Source organism: Psittacula echo (genome assembly GCF_963264785.1).
Source record: "Psittacula echo genome assembly, chromosome: 19".
Classification (NCBI taxonomy): domain Eukaryota; kingdom Metazoa; phylum Chordata; class Aves; order Psittaciformes; family Psittacidae; genus Psittacula; species Psittacula echo.
Genome location: NC_137755.1, coordinates 2,112,371 through 2,136,281, shown reverse-complemented (window position 1 = coordinate 2,136,281; position 23,911 = coordinate 2,112,371). Strand labels below are relative to the sequence as shown.

At 53.3% G+C, this 23,911-nt stretch overlaps 2 protein-coding genes across 2 annotated transcripts; one reads left to right on the top strand and one right to left on the bottom strand.

The window, feature by feature from the left end:
- Positions 1-2,374: 2,374 nt before the first annotated feature.
- On the bottom strand, positions 2,375-8,413 carry LOC308228609 (uncharacterized protein). The gene is made up of 3 exons (XM_080631980.1): positions 8,053-8,413; positions 6,126-6,213; positions 2,375-3,158 (listed from the first exon to the last, which is right to left on the bottom strand). The coding sequence occupies exons 1-3, from the start codon at positions 8,251-8,253 to the stop codon at positions 2,659-2,661; spliced, it is 789 nt and encodes a 262-aa protein (XP_080488106.1). The 5' UTR covers positions 8,254-8,413; the 3' UTR covers positions 2,375-2,658.
- Positions 8,414-21,766: 13,353 nt separating this feature from the next.
- On the top strand, positions 21,767-22,744 carry LOC308228530 (olfactory receptor 14I1-like; the record flags this gene model as incomplete). The annotated part of the gene is made up of 1 exon (XM_080631911.1): positions 21,767-22,744. The coding sequence occupies one exon, from the start codon at positions 21,767-21,769 to the stop codon at positions 22,742-22,744; it is 978 nt and encodes a 325-aa protein (XP_080488037.1).
- Positions 22,745-23,911: the final 1,167 nt, after the last annotated feature.

Sequence of the window (23,911 nt, the reverse complement as noted above, 5' to 3'; positions counted from 1 at the left end):
CCAGGTCGCCACGCCCTCTAGAGGCAACATAATACTAAGGCCATAAATGGCAGAATCACAGAATATCTCCCTACTGAACACAAATGCAGGTCCTGTCTTTCACAGTGCTACCTCCTGTGCTCTTCAAGTTGCCTTCCTGAGCTTACATGGTTTACCTTTAATGCTTATTTCTAGTCAAGGTGGTTTGAATCCTACTCACCCTTAAAGCTCTCACAATGTAATTAGAGAAACCCAAGCTGGATCAAACTATTTTTAAAGAAGTCATCTGTTAGAAACTTGCATGCCAGGAGGTAAATTGCTCTTTTGTTAGATTTAGTCTCAATTACCTGTATGCAGATGTTGGTTTGGGGCTGCAGCTGTGGAGCTGTTGGTGACTCCCATCCAATGCAAGTGGGTGCATTCACTGGCAGGTCCTGCCGCCATCCCCAGCATGCCCAGCCCCTGCCCCAGTGTGAGCTCCATCCCTGCCTGCACTTCCCCTGCTGGGTCAGGCTCTGCTTCCCGTGCCCTCCTGGCACAGCCCAGCCTACCTCACCCCACTGCATCCCTGCTGTACCCCCTGCCCACCCCGCTCCATCCCCTCCCACAGCCCTGACCCCCCCCACTGCATCTCTGCCCCTGACCCCCTGCCCCCGGCTCCATCCCAACCCACAGCCCTGCCCTTCCCACTCAATCCCTGACACAGCCCCGCTCAGACTGCTCCTGATCTGCTCCTTTGGGCTCCATCCCACCCGATCCTGGTTCAATCTCGTCTCCACCCTCCTCGGTCCTAGTTTAATCCTGGCTCTATGTCCGGTTCAATCCCAGCTCCATCCCACTTGTACCTGGTTCGATCCTGGCTTCAAAGGTTCCTGCCAAGAAACACCAAGTGCTGGAACTCATCTGCCTCTGCTCCGGGAGCAGGGTCAGGCCCCACAGCTCTGCTCCTGCCAGCGCTGCCGAGCCCTGCAGGCACTTGATGGTGCCATCAGAGCACTCCACACACCGCAGCACGGGCTGGGCCATTGCTCTGGCTCCAGCAGAGGCACAGCTGCCTTGGGAAGCTGCCAGCAAACAACAAGAGCCGAGAAGAGGCTGCAGAAGGGCTCTGCTGTGGGGCTGAAAGCCAGGGGTGGTGCAGGGGAAAGGAGAAACTGCAGAGCCTCAGCCCTGGGGCTTCTTTCAGAGGAGGTGGCGCTGCTGCCCTTGATCCTGGCTGTTCTCCAGGCCTGACCTGGGCCCAGTGGTCTCCAGTGGCCTCTGCTGAGGCCAGCAGCAGAGACAGGATGTTCCTGCACAAATGTCTGCACCTGATCCTGGGCCTGACTCAGTGCTGAGAGCTCTTCTGCAGCCAAATGCAGATCCTGTTTTACAGTCATGCAGTCACAGTGATATGCGGATAAACTCCACAACTCATTAACGTTGTAAAGTAGGTATGCTTTATTCAGCGCTGAGATGCATTGGGGATCATTCCTCCGAAAGCATGCGCAGCCCAGTGATGTTTCCCTCTACATTTATCCTCTAAAGTAATACATTTGTGTTAGGTTACACAATACGCCTATACATATTCATGTTCTATCCCCGCTTCGTATAATAATGAGCTAAAAGGTCCTTTGCACTTGGGCAGTGTCTCCTGGTGGTTGTGGGAGAGGGTCTCAAGATGAAGTAAACGAGTCTTCCTCGGGCCTGAACTTTTCAACTCGGGCCTGAACTTTACACCTCCAGTCGTGGCGCAGGCTCCCTGGGTGTTTAAACTGCAAAGCTGGTTTTAGCCAGCTTAGGGGTCCAGAGGGCAGGAACTAATATAGGGTTCCTTCCTCTTATCAACAGTCTACATTGTTTAACAAGCAGCTTCAGCCCCTGATAAATCATCCCTTAACCCTAACTCCCTTGCACTGGTGAACCCCTCACATCAACAGCCGGGTTTGGGGTGGAAGGGACCTTAAAGCTCACCCAGTCCCAGCCCCTGGGTGCCCAGTGCCATGGGCACGATGCTGCCACCATCACAAAGCCGTGGTGGTCGCTGTGGAGACGCCCATTGTGACGGGGCCCCCACGCTGAGCGTGGGCTATTGAAGGAGCCAGAGCCCTGCAGGAACCAGTGCAGAGGAGAGCCCTCCCTCGGGAGGCTGCATCTCCCGTGCCTGCCCTGCGCATCCAGGTACGGGTTCTTTGACTTTGCAATCCTGTTTTAGTGTTGCCTTGAAACACATGGTGGGTGCGTGCTCTAAAGGGAGGAGAAGCTGTCAGGAGATGTGCTGGTGCCAGCCCAGCTGTAGGAGCAGGGGCTGGGTGAGGAGGAGGTGCTGGGCTTGTTCATGTGCTTGGAGCTCAGCTCTGCCTGCAGAGGTGCTGGGGGCGAAGCAGGAGCCTTCTGTGTGCAGGAGCTGCTGGTGTCAGAGGTGCTGAGAAGGTGTCAGGGCAGGAGCAGCCCCTGGGCAGTGCAGCTGCTGGTGCTGTCCCTGGGAGCTCAGCACAAGGGGACCTGCCTGGCTCCGGCAAGGCCCGCGCAAGCCCCCCGGGCATTGCGGAAGGCGGCAGGGCAATGGCAGGTTCTAGGAGCAGGGCAATGGCAGGGTCCAGGAGCCTTTACTCAGAGCGGCCAGAGCCACCAAGGGAGCCTCAGGTCCTCGGCAGGACTTGCCCAGGAGCCGGCAGCTCAGGGGACGAGAGCAGGGACTCACAGGGGGCGGAGCCAGGAGGAGCGGCACCAGCCCTGACTGGTTAAAAACCTGCCTCTGGGAGCGCGAGCAACCAGGAGCACAGCGAACAGGGTGGATCGAGGCAGTTTGCACGGGCAGGCGAGCAGGATGGTGAGTACTCGCCGTATGACCGGGTCGCAGTCTGGGAGCTCTGCTCTGGCTGCCCCGGCAGTGACCAGCTTAGGCACCCAGACAGAGCCGATGTGAGGGGAGGCTGCAGTGCAGAGCTCAGAATGTAGAGAGTGCCTGCACTGATCTCGTGAAGGAGCAGTGCCCAATGGGCAGGGCTGTACTCGGTGCTCCCTGGTGGAGGTCCTCCTGCAGCAGGTGGCTGAGCTGCGGGATGCTGTTAATAGGATGCAGGATGTCAGGGAAGCTGAGAGGAAGCAGGACTGCTTGCTCCAGGCCAAACTGTGCAGGGGCCTCAAGCGTCCCCTGCAGCTCATGGAGGAGAGGAGGAGGCTGTCAACCCAGGAAGCTGGGAAATAGTAACAACAAAAACAAAACAAAACAAAACAAAACAAAAAAAAAAAAAGAGGAAGAGGACAATTAAAAGCAAGGGGCTTCCTCCTAAAGCTGTTGTCCCCACCCAGAACTGCTTTGCTGTTCTGCAGGGTGCTAAGAAGGAAGGGCACTTGCACCAGAAACAACCGTCTGGTGCGCCAGTAAAGAAGATCACTACTGGTGCTGCCAGGAAAAAGAGACGGGTCATAGTGGTAGGGGACTCTGCTTTGAAAGGGACAGAGGCACTCATCTGTCAGCCTGACGCAGTCTCGAGGGAGGTGTGTTGCCTACCTGGGGCATGGATCAGGGTTGTTGCAGATAGGCTGCCTGCTCTAGTGAGACCCATGGACTATTACCCACTTCTAGTGATCCATGTGGGTGCTAGTGATGTTGATAGCAGTAGCCTGGAGAACATAAAGAAGGACTACAGAGCCCTGGGAGAGGTGGTTAGGAGCTCTGGAGCTCAGATTGTCTTTTCATCAATTCTCCAGGATACAGGGGGAGACCTTAAAAAAGCTAGGAGGATTGGCCAGGTTAATAAATGGTTAAAAGGGTGGTGCCATAGTCAGGGGTTTGGGTGTTTTGAATACGGGACCCAAGTTAGTAGGCCAGGTCTACTGGGGGCTGGTGGAGCTAGTCTGGCAAAGAAGAGGAAGAATGGTTTTGGTAGGAGGCTTGCCAGGCTGGTCAAGGTTTCTTTAAACTAGATGTGTTGGGGGAGGGGGGCATCGTTCCATCCCAACACACCCAGTCAGTTGCCAGCACCTACAATAAATACTCAGAGCGATGCAGAGATATTCCATCGGCTTCATTTGGAGCTCGGCTCAGATGCCTCTATACAAACGCCTGTAGCATGGGGAGCAAACAAGAGGAATTAGAGATGTGTGCATGACTACGGGAGTATGATATAGTAGGCATCATAGAAACATGGTGGGATGGCTCCTACGAGTGGAGTATTGGAATGGAAGGTCACAGGCTCTTTAGAAAAGACAGGCCTGGCAGGCAGGGAGGGGAAGTTACTATTTATGTTAGGGATAGGCTGGAGAGTATGGAACTCTGGGGACGGGTGAGCAGTCAACAGAGAGTTTGTGGGTCAGGGTTAAAAGGAGAACAGCTATGGGGGACATTACTGTGGGGATCTATTACAGACTGCCTGATCAAGAGGAATCTGTGGATGAAGTGCTCTATAGACAGATAGGGACAGCCTCACGCTCACAGGCCCTTGTTCTCATGGGGGACTTCAACCACCCTGACATCTGTTGGAGTGAAGGTACGGCCCCGCACAAGCAATCCTGGAGGTTCCTCGATTGTGTGGAAGATAACTTCCTTCTGCAAGTGCTAGAGGAGCCAACAAGGAGAGGTGCCATGCTTGACCTCATGCTCACCAACAGGGAAGGGATGGTTGGAAATTTGACACTCCAGAGAGCCTTGGGTGTGGCAATCATGGGATGGTCAAATTCGAGACCCTCAAGACAGTGAGAAGAGCGTGCAGCGAGCTCACTGCCCTGGACTTCAAGAGAGCAGACTTTGGCCTTTTCAGGAACCTGCTTAGTAAGGTTCCATGGGATATAGCCCTAGAGGGCAGGGGGGCCCAAAACTCTTGGTTGATATTCAATGAGCATCTGCTACAAGCTCAGGAGTGTTGCATCCCAGCTAGAAGGAAGTGCAGCAGGAGGGCCAGGAGACCTCCTTGGATGGAAAAGGAGCTGCTGAGGAAAACTCAAAGGAAAAAAGAGGCTTATAAAAGGTGGAAGCAGGGACAGGTGGCCTGGGAAGAATACAGGGATGTTGTCTGCAAAGCTAGGGACCAGGTTAGGAAAACTAAGTCCCAGTTAGAATTAAACTTGGCTAGGGATGTGAAAGATAACAGGAAGGGATTCTATAGTTACATTGCAAATAAAAGACAGACTAAGGAAAACGGAGGCCCCCTCCAGAAGATACTGGGAGAACTGGATTTGGAGAAGGCTGAGGTTCTTAATGACTTCTTTGCCTCAGTCTTCACTGGCAAAGGCTCTGACCGCACCACCCAAGTCTTGGAAGGCAGACGCAGGAACTGTGAGAATGAAGACCCTAGGCCCACTGTAGGAGAGGATCTGGTTTGAGACCATCTTAAAAACGTAAACGTACACAAGTCCATGGGACCTGACGAAATCGATCCTTGGGTCCTGAAGGAGCTGGCAAATGAAGTTGCTAAGACACTGTCCATCATATTTGAAAAATCGTGGCAGTCAGGTGAAGTTCCCAATGACTGAGAAAAGGGAAATATAACCCTCATTTTTAAGAAGGGAAAAATGGGTGAGCCAGGGAATTACAGAGCAGTCAGTCTCACTTCTGTGCCTGGCAAAATCTTGGAGCAGATTCTCCTGGAAGGCATGCTAAGGCACATGAAAAACAACAAGGTGGTTGGTGACAGCCAGCATGGCTTCACTAAGGGGAAATCCTGCCTGACCAATTTGATGGCCTTCTATGATGGGGCTACAGAACTGATGGACAGGGGTAGAGCAGTTGAGGTCATCTACCTGGACTTACGCAAAGCGTTTGACACTGTCCCACATGACATCCTTGTCTCTAAATTGGAGAGACATCAATATGATAGGTGGACCACTCGGTGGATAAAGATCTGGCTGGATGGCCGCACGGCCGCACGCAAGGAGTTGTGGTCAATGGCTCAATGTCCGGCTGGAGACCAGTAATGAGTGGTGTCCCTCACGGATCAGTGTTGGGACCGACCTTGTTCAACATCTTTGTCGCTGACATGGACAGTGGGATTGAGTGCGCCCTCAGCAAGTTTGCCGATGACACCAAGCGGTGTGGTTCAGTTGACAGGCCGGAGGGAATGGATGCCATCCCCATTACCCACTGCCCAGGGCGCCCCTCTGTGCCTTATGTGGAAAGGGACCAAAAAGAATGCCTTTTTAAAGAAATTAAATCAGGGTCTCACCGAGGTCCTGAGATTGGTTCTGGGAACTGGGGTTCCTTTCAGGAAACTCCCCCGATGATGGCGTGAAGGTCCCAGAGACTCCCCGGATCTGTGGAAAACACGGCTGAGTGTCCCTGTTCAGGCTCCAAATTGTTACCATAAAAGTTGGTCAGAGAAACTCTCTAAGGCTCAATTTGGAGTTTCAGAAAGCAGCATTCTTTATTGCAGCGCTGGGCGCACACGTGAATCGTTTCACAAAGGTGAGCACACCCGTACTTGCCGACAGCAGCTCTATATTTAGCATACTCATGCATATTCACAGCTTTTCCAGGAACTAGTTATAATATTTGCATCCTAGTTATGCATGTGCTTTCTTGCTGAGTGGAGGTCTTTGGTGGGCACTGATAGTCTTCCTCACTGTGTTTACTGAATGACCTCAGTGCTTGCACACACTCACAAGGTCCGAGTGCCCAGTTAGCAGTTGGTATGTCCTTGCTTCTGCTGTGTTCCAGTCTCGCTCCACACTGGGCGCCACTCTGCTATTTTGAAGGCTGGCATCCTTGGTCTTATTTACTGTCTCCTTAGTTGTTATCAGTCCCATGATGTTCCTTCCCCCATCAGCCAAACATTCCTTTCTCTCTACATGTTAATAAGTTAGAACATTTTGTCCTATTCGACTATGCTAAAGGCACACACACTATTGTTAGTTTAAGAGTTAAGGTTACAACACAGTGAGCACAGGGATGCGCTGGGGACACGGTGACCATAAGGACATAGTGGGTCACATGGGGACACAGACATCACAATGACCATGGAGACATGGGACCACAGGGGTGGCTGATTCTGGAACACCCCATGTACAGGTGTGCGAGGCCATAGAACTCCACGGAACCCTTCACCAAAGGCACTGGGAGAAGACAACTGCTCCTTGGAACACAAGCTACAGGTGGAGGAGGCAAGAGCAGCTCCTCTGGTGGTTCCCGTCTTGGTGCCTGGGCAGGCAGTGGGGCTGCTGTGACACACTGTGACATCACCTGCCATTCACTTTGACATCACCACTCCCACTGCTTATATTGCCTACAGTGACTCCCCACAGCAGTCACTGTGCAGAGACGACTCTGAGAACTTCCCAAAGCAGCACCTGCAGCATCATTGGGCAGCATCCAAGGGGAGGGATATTCTGCACTGGCAGCGCCAGCATCCCCAGGTGCATCAACCCTACACGATGGCGCAAGGGTTCGTGGGGAGCTTCCAACCTCTGCCTGGGAGTCCCTGTTCCAGAGGCACCCACAGTTCCTCCGGTTGCTGCAGCCCTGGGTTGTCTTGGGAACTGGAGCAGTTCTCTGGTGTGAAGGGTTTGAAGGCCACCTGGGCAGGCAGCAGGGCTGGTGCTGGCCTCAGGGCTGAGCTCCCATCCTCTGTTCAGGCAGCGGGGCTGGTGCTGACATCAGGGTTGAGCTCCCAGCCCCCTGGGTGGTGTTTTGGCTGGGATAGATTTAATTCTCTTTCCTGTAGCTGGTGCAGTGCTGTGTTCTGGCTTTATTTTGGCAATAACGCTGATAACACACTGATGCTTTAGTTGTTGCTCAGTAGCACTTACCAATATCAAGGACTTTTCAGTCTCTCATGCTCTGCAGTGAGGAGGGGCACAAGAAGCCAGGAGGAAGCAGACAGGACACCTGACCCAAACTAGCCAAAGGGGTATTCCATCCCACAGCACGTCATGCCCAGGATAGAAACTGGGGGAGTCACCCTGAAGGGATGGGATTGGGTCAGCCTGGGTATCGCTCAGTGGGTACTGAGCAATTGCATTGGGCATCACTGCTGGTTAGCATTATCCTCTCTCCTGTCTAGTTTTATGCTCTGTCCCTTTTAAACCACAACAGCTCTACAGGAGCAAAGTTTGCTGTACAGCTCTTCATTGTGATATTAGTGATAAAGATTTTACCTTTTCTGTTGTTGCTCCAGGTTTGGTTTTTCCCTTCTTTTCATGACTTTGTTCTTGCATTTTCAAAGAGCTCTGCCTGGTGGGGGAGTTATTTCTCTCTTTATAATTCCTGTGGGTTTCCGACCCGCACCTTGCTCCTTCAGCTGCTGATTGCCAGGTTTTCCATGTGGGTCCTTCCCTCCGTGTTCTTCCCGTGCCCATCCCGGGTCCATAGTGTTCCCGTCAGCAGCCTGGTGGAGGTGCGGAGCGGCTCCTACTCCCCAGCTCCCTGTGGCCATAGTTGTGGTCGCTGCCGTTTCCCTGCCACGGGCAGATTCTCAGTCTGCAGCTGAGGGTTGCTTTTCCACAGGAGGGTCTTGTCTGGGGCTGGGGCAGGGTGGGGGCTGGCCCCGGCGGTCTGCGCTGTCGCGTCTGGCCGTGGGACCGCGTGTTGACTCGGTGGGATTTGTGCTCACAGTAAATAGTGCACAGTGTAGGGAACGCAGGAATCAGGTTTGTTTTCCATGCGGATTGAAGTAAAAGGAAGCACTTGGTGGGATGGAGCCATCCCTTTCTTGTGAGGTTGCGGGATGAAGGATGCTGCGAGCGTGAGGGGTGCAGGGGAGCCCAGCGTGGCTGCTGTGGGAAAAGAGGTTTGTCTCTTACTGAAACTGACTCTGCGGCTCTGGCAGCAGAGGGCAGAGGCTGTTCCCTCCGTGGCCACTCCTGGAGCACCCCTGGGTGCCCAGTGCCATGGGCACGATGCTGCTGCCATCACAAAGCCGTGGTGGTCGCTGTGGAGACGCCCATTGTGACGGGGCCCCCACGCTGAGCGTGGGCTATTGAAGGAGCCAGAGCCCTGCAGGAACCAGTGCAGAGGAGAGCCCTCCCTCGGGAGGCTGCATCTCCCGTGCCTGCCCTGCGCATCCAGGTACGGGTTCTTTGACTTTGCAATCCTCTTTTAGTGTTGGCTTGAAACACATGGTGGGTGCATGCTCTAAAGGGAGGAGAAGCTGTCAGGAGATGTGCTGGTGCCATCGCAGCTGTAGGAGCAGGGGCTGGGTGAGGAGGAGGCGCTGGGCTTGTTCATGTGCTTTGGAGACTTCACAAAACCCAAAGGTTTTAATGAGCCCCATGGTGTATTTGGGCTGAGTCCATGAACCTCAGGTGCTGAGAGGAGACTGAGGAAACCTCTCAAGAAGTCCAAGTCAGAAACAAAGCCCCAAGTCCCTTCAGCATTAATGGACCCCACTGAGGGCTGTTACTGACAAAGCCTCCCCAGGGACTCCTTAAAGCAAGTAACTGCAGGCTGTGACTACTTTGAGACAAAGGCAAAATGCAGGTGTCTGATGGTGAGAAAACCCTTGGTTTGTTGGATGAAGCAGAAAGGCCAAGCCCTGACCACAGCCTTTGGAGAAGTAGAGCCTGAAATCCTGAGAATGAAAGTTCTCCCCATAGGCCTGGATGAAAGAGGCAACTGCCATAGCCCAGGGCACAGAGACCTTTTGTTCTTTTGGGCCTTTCAGCCTTGCCAGAATCCTCACTCATCTCTGCTGCAGGCTGTCCTTCACTGGCCCATGCCTGCACCTCTTTCCCTTCAGGCTGCTGACACCCATCTTGCTTTCCCACCTGGCTCTCACCTGGCATTTCTGCACCTTCAGTCACATCTCTGCACCCATCGCTGTCTGCTCCTTGACACACAAAGCCATGGGCTGAGCCAGACTCCCTCTGGGTGACCTCTTGCACCACAACTCCACCTTTTGAGAGACATTTCCCTTTCCTCACTTTGAGTCTGAACCTTCCAAGCTGCACTTTGCAGAGGTTTCCTTCTCTTCCTGCTAGCAAGAAAATCTCCATCATCTCTGAAGCCACATTTCAAGTAGTTGTAGGCTGCTACTATAGTGTCAATTCAGCAGGTGGAGTGAATATCCCTCAGCAAGGCCATCTAAAGGAGGCTTCTAGAGGAATGGGTGATGCCATCAGGATAGAGAACTAAGCACCATGGGAGAGCAGTGGGAAAAGGGAATGGTCTGGATTGAGAACTTCCTGGCAAGAGCCAGAAGGAAAGGTGGTGTCCTTGGGTGCAAGGTACCCCATGCTGTGGGGACAGGGCACCTCATCTGGGACAGCTTCCTGCCTGTAGCACCCTCTCTGCTGTGCACACCCCACTCTCTGCCCACACTCACAAGTTTCTCATAGAAGCTTTGCTCTTCCCCTGGAGTAGTGACCCCTCACTGCAGCCCAGGCCTGGGGAGGGTGCGTTCAGGCAGCTCTCTTGGTGTCTGGCACTGGAGGTGGCTGCTGGCCATGCTCTGTTGGGCACAGTTCTTTTGTTTCTCCCCATGACAGCTCCGTGATCTGCCCTTTGAAACCGTGCTGCCCTGCTCTCGGCACAGGACAGGTGTTTGGGGGTTCTTAAATTCAATGTGTGTGAAGGCATCTTACAGGTAGTGCAAGTGTAAGCCCAGGGCAAATGGGAATGGACTGATGGACACTGCAGCTCTCCTGGCTCTGCACTAAGCTACGAAGAGCTGAGAACTCCCTGTTTCAATACTTTTTCAGTCATACAAAGAATATTTTATACCTCTAAAAAAACCTCAGCAATGTTATGCCAGTAAATAAATGCTCTTTCAGTCAAGCTCAGGAGTGTTGTATCCCAACTAGAAGGAAGTGCAGCAGGAGGGCCAGGAGACCTTGGATGGATAAGGAGCTGCTGAGGAAACTTCGAGGGGAAAAAAGAGGCTTATGAAAGTGTCCTGGGTTCAGCAGTAGCAGTCATTTTTCTTCTCAGCAGCTGGTGCAGTGCTGTGTTTTTAACTTTCAGCCTGGGAACTATGCTGATAACACCGATGGTTTTAGTCTTTGCTCAGTAATGTTTACTCTGACCAAGGACTTTCTGAGTCTCATGCTCTGGCAGGGAGGAGGGGAAGCCGGGAGGAAGCAGAGACAGGACACCTGACCCAAACTAGCCAGAGGTATTCCATACCACAGCACGTCATGCGCAGTATATAACCTGGGGGCACTTACTCAGAAGGGCTAGATCAGTGCTCAGGTCAGGACGGATATCGGTCAGAGGGTGGTGAGCGGTTGCATTCTCTTCCCTTGTTATTCCCCTTATCATTATTATTATTGCTGTTAGCAGCAGTGGTTTTGTGTTATACCTTAGTTACTGGACTGCTCTTATCTCAACCCGTGGGAGTTACATTCTTTTGATTCTGCTCCCCATCCCTCCAGGAGTGGGGGGAGTAACGGGGGAGCGAGTGAGCGGCTGCGTGGTTTTGGGTTGCCAACTGAGCTTAAAGCAGGACAAAAAGGGGGAAGCAAGGACAGGGAGCCTGGGAAGAATACAGGGATGTTGTCCGGGAAGCTAGGGACCAGGTTAGGAAAGCTAAGGCCCTGTTACAATTAAACTTGGCTAGGGATGTGAAAGATAACAGGAAGGGATTCTATAGGTACATAGCAAATAAAAGACAGACTAGGGACAACGTATGCCCTCTCTAGAAGCTATCAGGAGAACTGGCTGCCCTGGATTTGGAGAAGGCTGAGGTTCTTAATGACTTCTTTGCCTCAGTCTTCACTGGCAAAGGCTCTGACCGCACCACCCAAGTCTTGGAAGGCAGACGCAGGAACTGTGAGAATTAAAACCTTGGGCCCACTGTAAGACAGGATCTGGTTTAAGACCATCCGAACAACCTGAATGTTCACAAGTCCATGGGACCTGACGGAATCCATCCGTGGGTCCTGAACGAGCTGGTAAATGAAGTTGCTAAGACACTGGCCATCATATTTGAAAAATTATGGCAGTCAGGTGAAGTTCCCAATGACTGGAAAAAGGGAAATATAACCCCCATTTTCAAGAAGGGAAAAATGGATGAGCCAGGGAATTACAGACCAGTCAGTCTCACCTCTGTGCCTGGCAGAATCTTGGAGCAGATTCTCCTGCAAGGCATGCTAAGGCACATGAAAAACAAGGAGGTTGTTGGTGACAGCCGGAATGGCTTCACTAAGGGGAAATCCTGCCTGACCAATTTGGTGGCCTTCTATGATGGGGCTACAGAACTGATGGACAGGGGTAGAGCAGCTGACATCATCTACCTGGACTCGTGCAAAACGTTTGACACTGTCCCACATGACATCCTTGTCTCTAAATTGGAGAGACCACTCGGTGGATAAAGATCTGGCTGGATGGCCGCACACAAAGAGTTGTGGTCAATGTCTTAGTGTCCGGCTGGAGACCAGTAACAAGTGGTGTCCCTCAGGGATGGGTGTTGGGATCGACCTTGTTCAACATCTTTGTTGATGACATGGACAGTGGGATTGAGTGCGCCCTCAGCAAGTTTGCCGATGACACCAAGCTGTGTGGTTCGGTTGATACGCTGGAGGGAAGGGATGCCATGCAGAGGGACCTTGACACGCTTGTGAGGTGGGCTGATGCCAACCTTAAGAAGTTTAACCATGCCAAGTGCAAGGTCCTACACCTGGGTCGGAGCATTCACAGGCACAGCTACAGGTTGGGCAGAGCAGAGATCCAGAGCAGCTCTGCGGAGGAAGACTTGGGGGTGTTGGTCGATGAAAAATGAACATGAGCCGGCTACCGTGTGCACTCGCGGCCCAAAAAGCCAACCATATCCTGGGCTGCATCCAAAGGAGTGTGACCAGCAGGTCGAAGGAGGTGATCCTGCCTCTCTACTCTGCTCTCGTGAGACCTCACTTGGAGCATTGTGTGCAGTTCTGGTGTCCTCAACATAAAAAGGACATGGAACTGTTGGAAAAAGTCCAGAGGAGGCCATGAGGATGATCAGGGGACTGGAGCACCTCCTGTATGAAGATAGGCTGAGAAAGTTGGGGCTGTTCAGCCTGGAGAAGAGAAAGCTGCATGGAGACCTCAGAGCAGCCTTCCAGTATCTGAAGGGGGGCTATAAGGATACTGGAGACGGACCCTTAATTAGGGACTGTAGTGATAGGACAAGGGGCAATGGGTTAAATCTTAAACAGAGAAATTTAGATTAGATCTAAGGAAGAAGTTCTTTACTGTGAGGGTGGCGAGGCACTGGAATGGGTTGCCCAGGGAGGTTGTGAATGCTCCATCCCTGGCAGTGTTGAAGGCCAGGTTGGACAAAGCCTTGGGTGGCATGGTTGTTTTGCATGGCCAGGGACCACCAGGGCAATTACCTGCAGCTTCCTCAGGTGCTGACAAAAGACCTTTTCTGTTTCCCCTCCCTGAGCAAGTAGTTTGTAACTGGGAGCACAATGTCCCTCTTATCCACTCCTCTGATCCTCAGTCACAAAAGCCAACCCAACCTGTTCCCTGTCACACAGAGGACCTCCAGAAATCCAAGTTTCCCCTCGTGCAGGGGGCATCCACCCTCCTCATCCTTCTTGTCTCCATGCTACATCTCTTGGGGTTCCAGCCGTCAAAGGGACATGAGACTACCTGTACAATTCTCTGCTTACAGAGCTAGATCTAGGGAACAGCATTTTAAATGATGCCTCACAGAGTCCAGTGCATTTTTTCCTGGGACAGCAGCAGAACAGCAGGTTCTGGTGAAAAACATTCTCTCAGCACCTTGGATGCTGCCCCTTTGGTCTCATGGACAGGTTAGGGTGTAGTCTGCAAAGACCCTAACCCCTGACTTGATCCCCATCCAGTGCTGGTTCTTCCCCTTTCCCATCCAGGGTCCTTTCTCAAAGCACAAAGTCCAGAGAGATCTTGCTGGTGGTAACTGAGGCAAAGAGGAGATAGGCTATCAGAGATCTACCCGCATGTACTCTTGCTTTATTTAGTGGTGGTCCTGTGTTACCTTGTTTCTTCTTTAACTGTTTCTGAAGTAGGAGCATCTCATCCTGGTGCTCTTCAATTCCTATTTGAGCTTGTCTGAGATTTGCTGTGACCCATCGCTGTGCATAAAGGATGCTGTCTCTGAAAGCCAGATGTACCCAGGCACACAGTTAAAATGCTTGGGCTGTTCCTTAGCTGAATCATCAAGGGAGTGAGTAAAGACCCTGCAGTGATGTACTTTGTGTTCACTCAATGCCTGCAGCTAAAGGGTGGCAGAAAGGACAGACCTGGCATCACTGATAGCAACTGATGCCTGATGCCTCTGAGAGCTTACAAGAATATTCCCAACGATATTGTCTTGTCTCTATATCAGCCTGCACGTATCTTTGGCCTGTCTCTATAACTTGCATGTAACTTTGACCAGCCCTGTAATGCCAAAAGTCACCAGAGATTTGCATCCAGACACCTCACTCCTGGCCCCCGTCAATGTTAATGGTGAGACAAAGAGCTCCCTCATGTAGGTGCCTTTTCAAGGAAGACCTGACCAGAGGCAGGAGGAATCCTACCTCCTGTGGGCTTGTGGTGTTCATGGGAGGGAGCTGAGTCCCCTTCCAGTCCCAGGCCTACAGACTGAGGAGGAGATGCCTCAGCTAACCAGGGGGAATCCACTCCATCAGCAAGGGTAAAGGAGATCCCAGCCTGTCTTTGTCTGTCTGTCCTAATGATGGGACAAGAAACAGGCTGCCCACAGAAGTGGTTGTGTCACCATTCCTGGAGGCCTTTAAAAGACATGGAGATGTGGCACTTGTTGACATGGGTCAGTGGTGGACATAACAGTGTTTGGTTAAGAGAGTTAAGAGTTGATGTTAAGGGTCTTTTTGAATCTAAATGATTCTGTAATTCTGAGAATTTTGAAAACTGGCCCTGAGGACAGGCAGGTACTGGAGCATGGTGCCTGTGGGGAGAGGCTGGGGGAGCTGGACGTCAACTGCTCTGTGTTATTTATTTACTGGCATAACACTGCTGAGTTGTTTTATTTTTTGGGTATAAATCATTCTCTGTATGACCAAAAATCAGAAGAGTATTGAAACAGGGAGAAGTTCTCAGCTCTTTATAACTTAGTGCAGAGCCAGGAGAGCTGCAGTGTCCATCAGTCCTTTCCCATTTGCCCTCTGCTTTCACTTGCAGTGCCTGTAAGATGCCTTCACACACAAATTGATCTGAAGAACCCCCACAAACACCTGTCCTGTGCTGAGAGCAGGGCAGCACGGTTTCAAAGGGCAGATCACGGAGCTCTCATGGGGAGAAGCAAAGGACTGTGCCCAGCAGAGCATGGCCAGCAGCCACCTCCAGTGCCAGACACCAAGAGAGCTGCCTGAAGGCACCCTCCCCAGGCCTGGGCTGCACTTTCCCCCCACTCCCTGCCCATGTCTCTGCTGCCTGGAGCTGTCCCTGCCAGGAGCTGCTGCTCTGGGCCCAGCTCTGCTCCCTCTCAGTGCTCCCAGAGCCCATCCCATGGGCTGTGTGCTCAGCTCTGCCCTGCACACCCCTCCCGGCAGCAGGGCTCTGCCCAGGGGCAGCTCTGCCTCTGCAGGAACCTCACACCTGGCACTCCATGGATCCATCAATGGTCAATGGAGAAACATGGTCACCCCCTGAGGAAAGCCTGGAGAGCTCCTTAACTCTTCAGGGAGTTACTGGTGGCAATGAGCAGTGTGCAGGGAGGTGAGGGAGGGTGGAGGGAAGTCAGCAAGAAGCAAGGTGATGGTTCAGGGCTTTAACCAATCCTTACAAGCAGGACGGAGCCCAGCAATGGAGAGCAGTTGATGTCTGTAGGTGGAGGAGGAGGAGGTGTTCCTGGAGTGTGGCTGCAGAGCCTGGACAAACCAGAGGCTGTCTGAGAAGTTTCCCTCATGGGAACATGCCTCAGCGTGGCACATGGGGAATGCCCACTGCTGGGGGTGCCTGAACACTGCTCCTCATGCCCCATGAGCCGACCTTCCTGTCTGCCTCTCCTGCACTGCCCAAACTTGCCTGGAATGCAGGATCCATCCCTGAGCCTGCAGAATGCAGGAACCTCCTGCAGTGAGGGGTCACTGCTGCAGGGGAAGTGCAAAGCTTCTGTGAGACACTTGTGAGTGTGGGCAGAGAGAGGGGTGTGCACAGCAGAGAGGGTGACACAGGCAGGAAGCTGTCCCAGATGGGGTGCCCTGTCCCCACAGCATGGGGTACCTTGCACCCAAGGACACCACCTTTCCTTCTGGCTCTTGCCAGGAAGTTCTCAATCCAGACCATTCCCTTTTCCCACTGCTCTCCCATGGTGCTTAGTTCTCTATCCTGATGGCATCACCCATTCCTCTAGAAGCCTCCTTTAGATGGCCTTGCTGAGGGATATTCACTCCACCTGCTGAATTGACACTATAGCAGCAGCCTACAACTACTTGAAATGTGGCTTCAGAGATGATGGAGATTTTCTTGCTAGCAGGAAGAGAAGGAAACCTCTGCAAAGTGCAGCTTGGAAGGTTCAGACTCAAAGTTAGGAAAGAGAAATATCTCTCAAAAGGTGGAGTTGTGGTGCAAGAGGTCACGCAGAGGGAGTCTGGCTCAGCCCATGGCTTTGTGTTTCAAGGAGCAGACAGCGATGGGTGCAGAGATGTGACTGAAGGTACAGAAATGCCAGGTGAGAGCCAGGTGGGAAAGCAAGATGGGTGTCAAGAGCCTGAAGGGAAAGAGGTGCAGGCATGGGCCAGTGCAGGACAGCCTCCAGCAGAGATGAGTGAGGATTCTGGCAAGGCTGAAAGGCCCAAAAGAACAAAAGGTCTCTGTGCCCTGGGCTATGGCAGTTGCCTCTTTCATCCAGGCCTATGGGGAGAACTTTCATTCTCAGGATTTCAGGCTCTCCTTCTCCAAGGGCTGTGGTCAGGGCTTGGCCTTTCTGCTTCATCAAACAAACCAAGGGTTTTCTCACCATCAGACACCTGCATTTTGCCTTTGTCTGCCTGTAATCACAGCCTGCAGTTACTTGCTTTAAGGAGTCCCTGGGGAGGCTTTGTCAGTAACAGCCCTCAGTGGGGCCCATTAATGCTGAAGGGACTTGAGGCTTTGTTTCTGACTTGGACTTCTTGAGAGGTTTCCTCAGTCTCCTCTCAGCACCTGAGGTTCATGGACTCAGCCTTCACCATGGGGCTCATTAAATCCTTTGGGTTTTGTCAAGCCTTGCAGATTGCACAGCACATTGGAGGATTCCGAGCGCAGGAAGATTGCAAAGAGCAACTGATAAAAGTTATTTTGTGTCGTGGTTTAAGCCCAGGCCGTAAATCAGAACCATGCAGTCCACTTCCCCCCCCACCTTTCTTCCCTCTGCTTCTGGACGGACGGGGAGGAGAATCGAAAGAATGCAGCTCCCACGGGTTGAGATAAGAACAGTTTAATAACTAAGGTATAACACAAATCACTACTGCTACCACTAATAGTAATAATGATAAAGGAAATAACAAGCAAGAGAATACAACCGCTCACCAACCGGTACCTCAGCCCCACCCTGCCATGATCCAGCCCTTCCGGGAACTCTCAGTTCTACATCCTGCGCATGACGTGCTCTGGTATGGAATACCTCTTTGGCTAGTTTGGGTCAGGTGTCCTGTCCCTGCTTCCTCCTGGCTTCTCCTCCTCCCTGGCAGAGCATGAGACTCACAAAGTCCTTGGTCAGGGTAAACATTCTGACCAGCAACTGAAAACATCGGCTTTATCAATATTTTTCCCAGGCCAAAAGTCAAAACCACAGCACTGCACCAGCAGAAAAAAAAAAATGACTGCTACTGCTAAACCAGGACATTTTGAGAGGGTTTTTTTTTTTTTACTTTTCATTTTAGAAATTCCTGTGACTTCTGCAGTGCCTGGCACAGGGATCACTGGAACCTGCCAGGGCCCTGCCGCCTTCCGCAATGCCCGGGGGGCTTGCGCGGGCCTTGCCAGAGCCAGGCAGGTCCCCTTGTGCTGAGCTCCCAGGGACAGCACCAGCAGCTGCACTGCCCAGGGGCTGCTCCTGCCCTGACACCTTCTCAGCACCTCTGACACCAGCAGCTCCTGCACACAGAAGGCTCCTGCTTCGCCCCCAGCACCTCTGCAGGCAGAGCTCAGCTCCAAGCACAGGAACAAGCCCAGCACCTCCTCCTCACCCAGCCCCTGCTCCTACAGCTGGGCTGGCACCAGCACATCGTTCCTGACAGCTTCTCCTCCCTTTAGAGCACGCACCCACCATGTGTTTCAAGCCAACACTACAACAGGATTGCAAAGTCAAAGAACCCGTACCTGGATGCGCAGGGCAGGCACGGGAGATGCAGCCTCCCGAGGGAGGGCTCTCCTCTGCACTGGTTCCTGCAGGGCTCTGGCTCCTTCAATAGCCCACGCTCAGCGTGGGGGCCCCGTCACAATGGGCGTCTCCACAGCGACCACCACGGCTTTGTGATGGCGGCAGCATCGTGCCCATGGCACTGGCACCCAGGGGTGCTCCCGGAGTGGCTGCGGGAGTCGCCGCGGGGGGACCAGCCTCTGCCAAGCCGGCTCAGGGACGCCCCTCTCAGGCTGCTCTTCCTCAGTGCCCTTGATCCAGAGGTGGAGCATGCGAGGGGTCACAGCTCAACCTGGGCAATGGAACAGGGCATCACGGCCACCTACGACAAGTGGAGAGTGACCGACATTGGCACAGCAGAGAATCCTGGAATCGCAGACTGAGTTGGGCTGGAAGGGACCTTAATGCTCATCCAGCTCCAACCCTTGCCATGGGCAGGGACAGCTTTCACTGGAGCAGCTTGCTCCAAGGCCCTGTGTCCAACCTGGCCTTGAGCACTGCCAGGGATGGGGCAGCCACAGCTTCTCTGGGCAAGAGTCTGCCCCTGTCTCACTACCTTGAATGTGAGGAATCTTTTCCTACTATGAAATGAAATTTAATGAGATAAATGAAATTAAATGAACTCCTGTTTCCACTTGGAACCATTATTTGTCCTTAAAAGTTAATCTGGACCTGAAAAAACATTTGACATTTTAGTCAAATAACAGGCTCATCCTTATTTGACTGATTATCATTGCAGGGGTTAAATTGAAATAGCACAGCACAGCACAGTACTGCACAGCAGAGCAGAGAACAACACAGCTATGGAGATCCTCCTGCCCTGATAGCTCAGTATCTGCCATTCTTCATTTCTTTTAAAAAGGAAGAAGTCCCAACAACTTGCTTTCTTAGCACAGGGAAAGTTCAACAACAGTTGTGCAAGGGAGCATTTGAAACCGATGGTTTGGGAGTCACAGCAGCAACGTGCTCAGCAGTAAACAACATGAATGCTTTCTGTCCTTTTCCTGCTTTCAAATCCATCTCCTACCAACCCAACCACAATCCCCACATGGCAGCACAGCAGCTGTGACTGACTTCACTGTGCTTGACAGGATTCACTGAATATTGTTGATACGCTATCAGGAGGTGTGCAAGGATGGCTGCTTATTCTGAGCCAAACCCTTCAGGTGCGCTAAAAGAATCAACTGCCTTGAAAACAGAAGAGATTGGGAAAGAAAACAAACCCTGCTGCTGTTATTTTAAAAGGCAAGAGGAAAAGGATGAGCACCAGACAAAAATCAGGCAGCCCATTCCTTGGTGAAGGTCATCAGCACAACCACGGCCTGACTGGATTGCAGGAGCAGAACATGGCCTCACAGAGAAGAAGGCAATGCGGGCACTGTTTAACCCCCTTTTTCCTCCCGAATGGTCTCTTCCTGTTCACAACGGGCTCCGGTTCAGACAAGCTGCGTAAACCCTGTGCTCACCGGAGCGCAGAGCCAAAGCACCGCTGCTGCTGCTGCAGAGCCACGAGAGCTGATGGGCACTGCCCTTGTGCACAGCCTGCCGGCAGGGGGCAGCAGAGGAAGCTCAGCGCTGCACTGCCATGGCTCTGACAGCCCCGCAGAGCAGGGCTCAGGACAAGAGGAGCAAAAAGCTTTTTGGATGTTCCTGCTGGCGCTGCTCAGGCTGAAATGGAACCAACCGGGAAAGTTTGCTCCCCCCAACCCATCCGTGCCTCCGGGATGCCAGGATTCTCTGACCCCCAACCTGGGGGGCAGTTGTGGGTCTGGGGGTCACTTGGGGGTCACTTGAGGGGCAGTTGTGGGTCGGGGGGGTGACTGGCTGGGCAGTTGCAGGTCTGGGGAGTCATTTGGGCGGCAGGAGTGGGTTTGGGGGTGACTGGGAGGTCACTGGAGGTGGAGCTGTAGGTCTGACGTGCCACTTGGGGGTCACTTGGGTTTGTGTGCGTCTGGGTGGACACCTGGGGGTCACTTGAATGACAGTTGTGGGTCTGCGGGTTTACTCAGGGGTCACTTAGGAGGCAGTTGTGGGTCTAGGGTGTCACTTGGGAGGCAGTTTTGAGTCTGGGGAGTCACTTGGGGGGCAGTTGTTTGCCTGGGTGGTCACTTGGCAGGAGATGTGGGTCTGGGGAGTCAATTTGGGGTCACTTGGGGGGCAGGTTTTGCCTCTATGGGGATATCTTTAGGGACACTTGGGGGCAGTTGTGGTTCTGGAAGTCACTGGGGGGTCACTTGAGGGGCAGTTTTTGGTCTATGGAGTCAATTTGGAGTCACTTGGGGGGGCATTTGTGGGTCTGGAGGGTCACATGCGGGGCACTTGTGGGTCTGGGTGCTCACTTGGGGTAACTTGTGGGGCAGTTGTGGGTCTGGGGAGTCAATTTGGGGTCACTTGGGGAGCAGTTGTGGGACTGGGTGGTCACTTCAGGTCTCTTGGGGAACAGTTGTGGGTCTGGGTGGTCACTTGGGGTCACTTGTGAGGCAGTTGTGGGTCTGGGGAGTCAATTTGGGGTCACTTGGGGGACAGCTGTGGCTCGATGGGGGTCACGTGGGGGTCAATTTGGGGACAGTTGGGGGTCTAGGTGGTTGCTTGGTGGTCATTTGGGGGCAGTTGTAGGTATGGGTGGTCCCTTGGGGGTCACTTTGGAGATAGTTGTGGGTCTGGAGGGTCACTTCAGGGTCACTTGGGTTGCAGTGGTTGGTCTGGGGAGTCAATTTGGGGTCACATGAGGGGCAGTTGTGTGTCTGGCGGTCTCTGGGGGGTCTCATCTCTCTGAGCACGTTTGCAGAGGGTCCTTCTGAAAGACACTGAGGCAGCGATTGCCTGATAGGGAAGGATCCTGAGCTCCGATGTTTTTCACTCTTGGTGGGCAGGTTGGGCAGTGGGAGCTGGGAATTTCCTTCTCTGCTTTGGAGAAGGCACCGAGAGTCTTGTCAGGACTTGTGTGAGCTGCTGCTGAGCCCCTGCAGAGGCAGAGCTGCCCCTGGGCAGAGCCCTGCTGCCGGGAGGGGTGTGCAGGGCAGAGCTGAGCACACAGCCCATGGGATGGGCTCTGGGAGCACTGAGAGGGAGCAGAGCTGGGCCCAGAGCAGCAGCTCCTGGCAGGGACAGCTCCAGGCAGCAGAGACATGGGCAGGGAGTGGGGGGAAAGTGCAGCCCAGGCCTGGGGAGGGTGCGTTCAGGCAGCTCTCTTGGTGCCTGGCACTGGAGGTGGCTGCTGGCCATGCTCTGCTGGGCAAGGAGCTGACTGTCCCTCTAGAAAGTGCAGGGCAGCTGAGAACCAGACTGATGGACTCTGCAGCAATTTGAGTAGGCACGAACCCACAGACAGCTGAGCCCTTTTGTCTGTCCCATGCTCAGACTCTTCACAGTTGCCTTCAAAATACTTCTTAACAAATTTATCCCTAAAATGTCACTTGTCAGCTGTGACACTGGGAAAACAAACAAACCAAACAACCTCACAGACAATCACAACCAACTCACACTGAGCCTCTCTTCTGTAGCCTGAAAGTGAACTTCTGAACTTCTCTATCTGACATCCCTCCTGTCCTAACCTGTCACTGCCTTTTTCTCCTGTGACAGTGCCCCATGCCCAGAGGCAGCAGATGTCCAACGGCAGCTCCATCACCCACTTCCTCCTCCTGCCATTCGCAGCCAGGCGGGAGCTGCAGCTCTGGCACTTCTGGCTCTTCCTGGGCATCTTCCTGGCTGCGCTCCTGGGCAACGGCCTCATCATCACCAGCACAGCCTGCGACCAGCACCTCCACACCCCCATGTACTTCTTCCTCCTCAACCTCTCCCTGCTGGACCTGGCCTGCATCTCCACCACTGTCCCCAAATCCATGGCCAATTCCCTCTGGGACACCAGGGCCATCTCCTACACAGGTTGTGCTGCACAGATCTTTTTCTTTCTCTTTTTTATTTCAGCAGAGTTTTCTCTCCTCACCACCATGTCCTACCACCGCTACGTGGCCATCTGCAAGCCCCTGCACTACGGGAGCCTCCTGGGCAGCAGAGCTTGTGTCTACATGGCAGCAGCTGCCTGGGGCGCTGGGTTTCTCTATGCTCTGCTGCACACAGCCAATACATTTTCACTGCCCCTCTGCCGAGGCAATGCTGTGGAGCAGTTCTTCTGTGAAATCCCCCAGATCCTCGAGCTCTCCTGCTCACATTCCTACCTCAGGGAAGTTGGGCTTCTTGTGCTAAGTTTCTGTTTGGCACTTGGCTGTTTCATTTTCATTGTGGGGTCCTATGTGCAGATCTTCAGGGCCGTGCTGAGGATCCCCTCTGAGCAGAGACGCCACAAAGCCTTTTCCACGTGCCTCCCTCACCTGGCCGTGCTCTCCCTCTTTGTCAGCACTGGTACCTTTGCCTATTGGAAGCCCCCCTCCATCTCCTCCCCACCCCTGGATCTGGTGCTGTCAGTGCTGTACTCGGTGGTGCCTCCAGCAGTGAACCCCATCATCTACAGCCTGCGGAACCAGGAGCTCAAGGATGCTGTGTGGAAGCTGCTGACTGGATGTGTTTCAGCAGCCATACACTGCCTGCTTTATCCTGGAAAAGGCTTCCAATGTACATCATGACAGGCCACATCTGTCTTTGCTGCTTTAGATTTGTTTTCCTGTTTCAATTTTTGATGATGTTGTGTTCATAGAAATGTCAGTTTTCATCTCCTCCTGCTTAAGTAGCCGCTCGTGTTGTGTGACCCACAGACTATGTGTCAGAGGGGGCTCTCACAGTATTTGAGTTAAATAAATGATCCTGCAGCAACTTCTTCTCTGTGCTATGTCCTCCCATGGCAGGAATGAAGGGGAATGAAATCAGCTTTCTGGCTGCTCCAGCTCTGGGATGGCTGCTCTGTGCCTGGAGCAGGAAGAGCTCTTGAGGAGCCCAAGGGCCGGGGCTGTTGTGCTGGTGTGGGGAGATGGGATGGCATGGGGGGGCTGCAGAGCTCTCAGGGTGTCCTGGGCAGGAGAGCAGGGGACACAGGGGTCCCTGCAGGGGACTCCCCTGCAATGGCCCAGGCTGGGGCTGCCTGGCTGGGAGCAGCCCATGAGAAAGGGCTGGGTGGGCAGGAGCTGGACAGGAGGCAGCGTGTGCCCTGGCAGCAAGGGAGGACAGCAGCATGGCGGGCTGTATGACCAGGAGCACGGCAGGAGAACAAGGGAAGGGATGCTCTGGAATACTCCATCCAGGTTTCAGATCCCCAATTCAGGAACGCTATTGGCAAGCAGGAGTGTGTTTAAAATCGGGCCCTGAGGACAGGCAGGGACTGGAGCATGGTGCCTGTGGGGAGAGGCTGGGGGAGCTGGGCTTGTCCAGCCTGGAGAAGGGAAGGCTGATGGGGACCTGAGATCTTGGGAAGGGAAGGCTGTTGGGGACTGGCTGCCTGTACCGGCAAGAAGGACATGGAGAATACAGAGCCAGGCTCCTGACCATGGTGCCTGGTGGGAGGACAAAAGGCAATGGGGGATAGTGACAGAGGAGAGGTTGAGCCAGGACATAAGGAAACCTTGTTCCCATAGGCTCAGGCAAGTGCTGCATCAGGTCACCCAGAGAGGCTGTGCAGTCTCTGGCCTTGGGGATTTCCAACTCAGACTGAATCAAGCCTTGAACCACTTTCCCTGACCCTGTTCCTGACGGGTTGGTCTTGAGACCTCCTGGGGTCCCTTCCAACCTCTGTTCTCTTATGATCTTTCAAAGATGGGTTTATGAAGGGCCCTAATCTGCTCTGAGGAGTGGAGCACGTC

What these genes read in the sequence shown, in the direction of transcription:
- LOC308228609 (XM_080631980.1), bottom strand. Translation starts at nt 8,253, where the DNA reads ATGGGCACGGGAAGAACACGGAGGGAAGGACCCACATGGAAAACCTGG. An exon ending in CTGGAGCAACAACAGAAAAG is followed by an intron (nt 6,214 to 8,052) that starts GTAAAATCTTTA and finishes TGTTTTCCACAG; the next exon opens with ATCCGGGGAGTCTCTGGGAC. An exon ending in GAACCAATCTCAGGACCTCG is followed by an intron (nt 3,159 to 6,125) that starts GTGAGACCCTGA and finishes ACTATTTCCCAG; the next exon opens with CTTCCTGGGTTGACAGCCTC.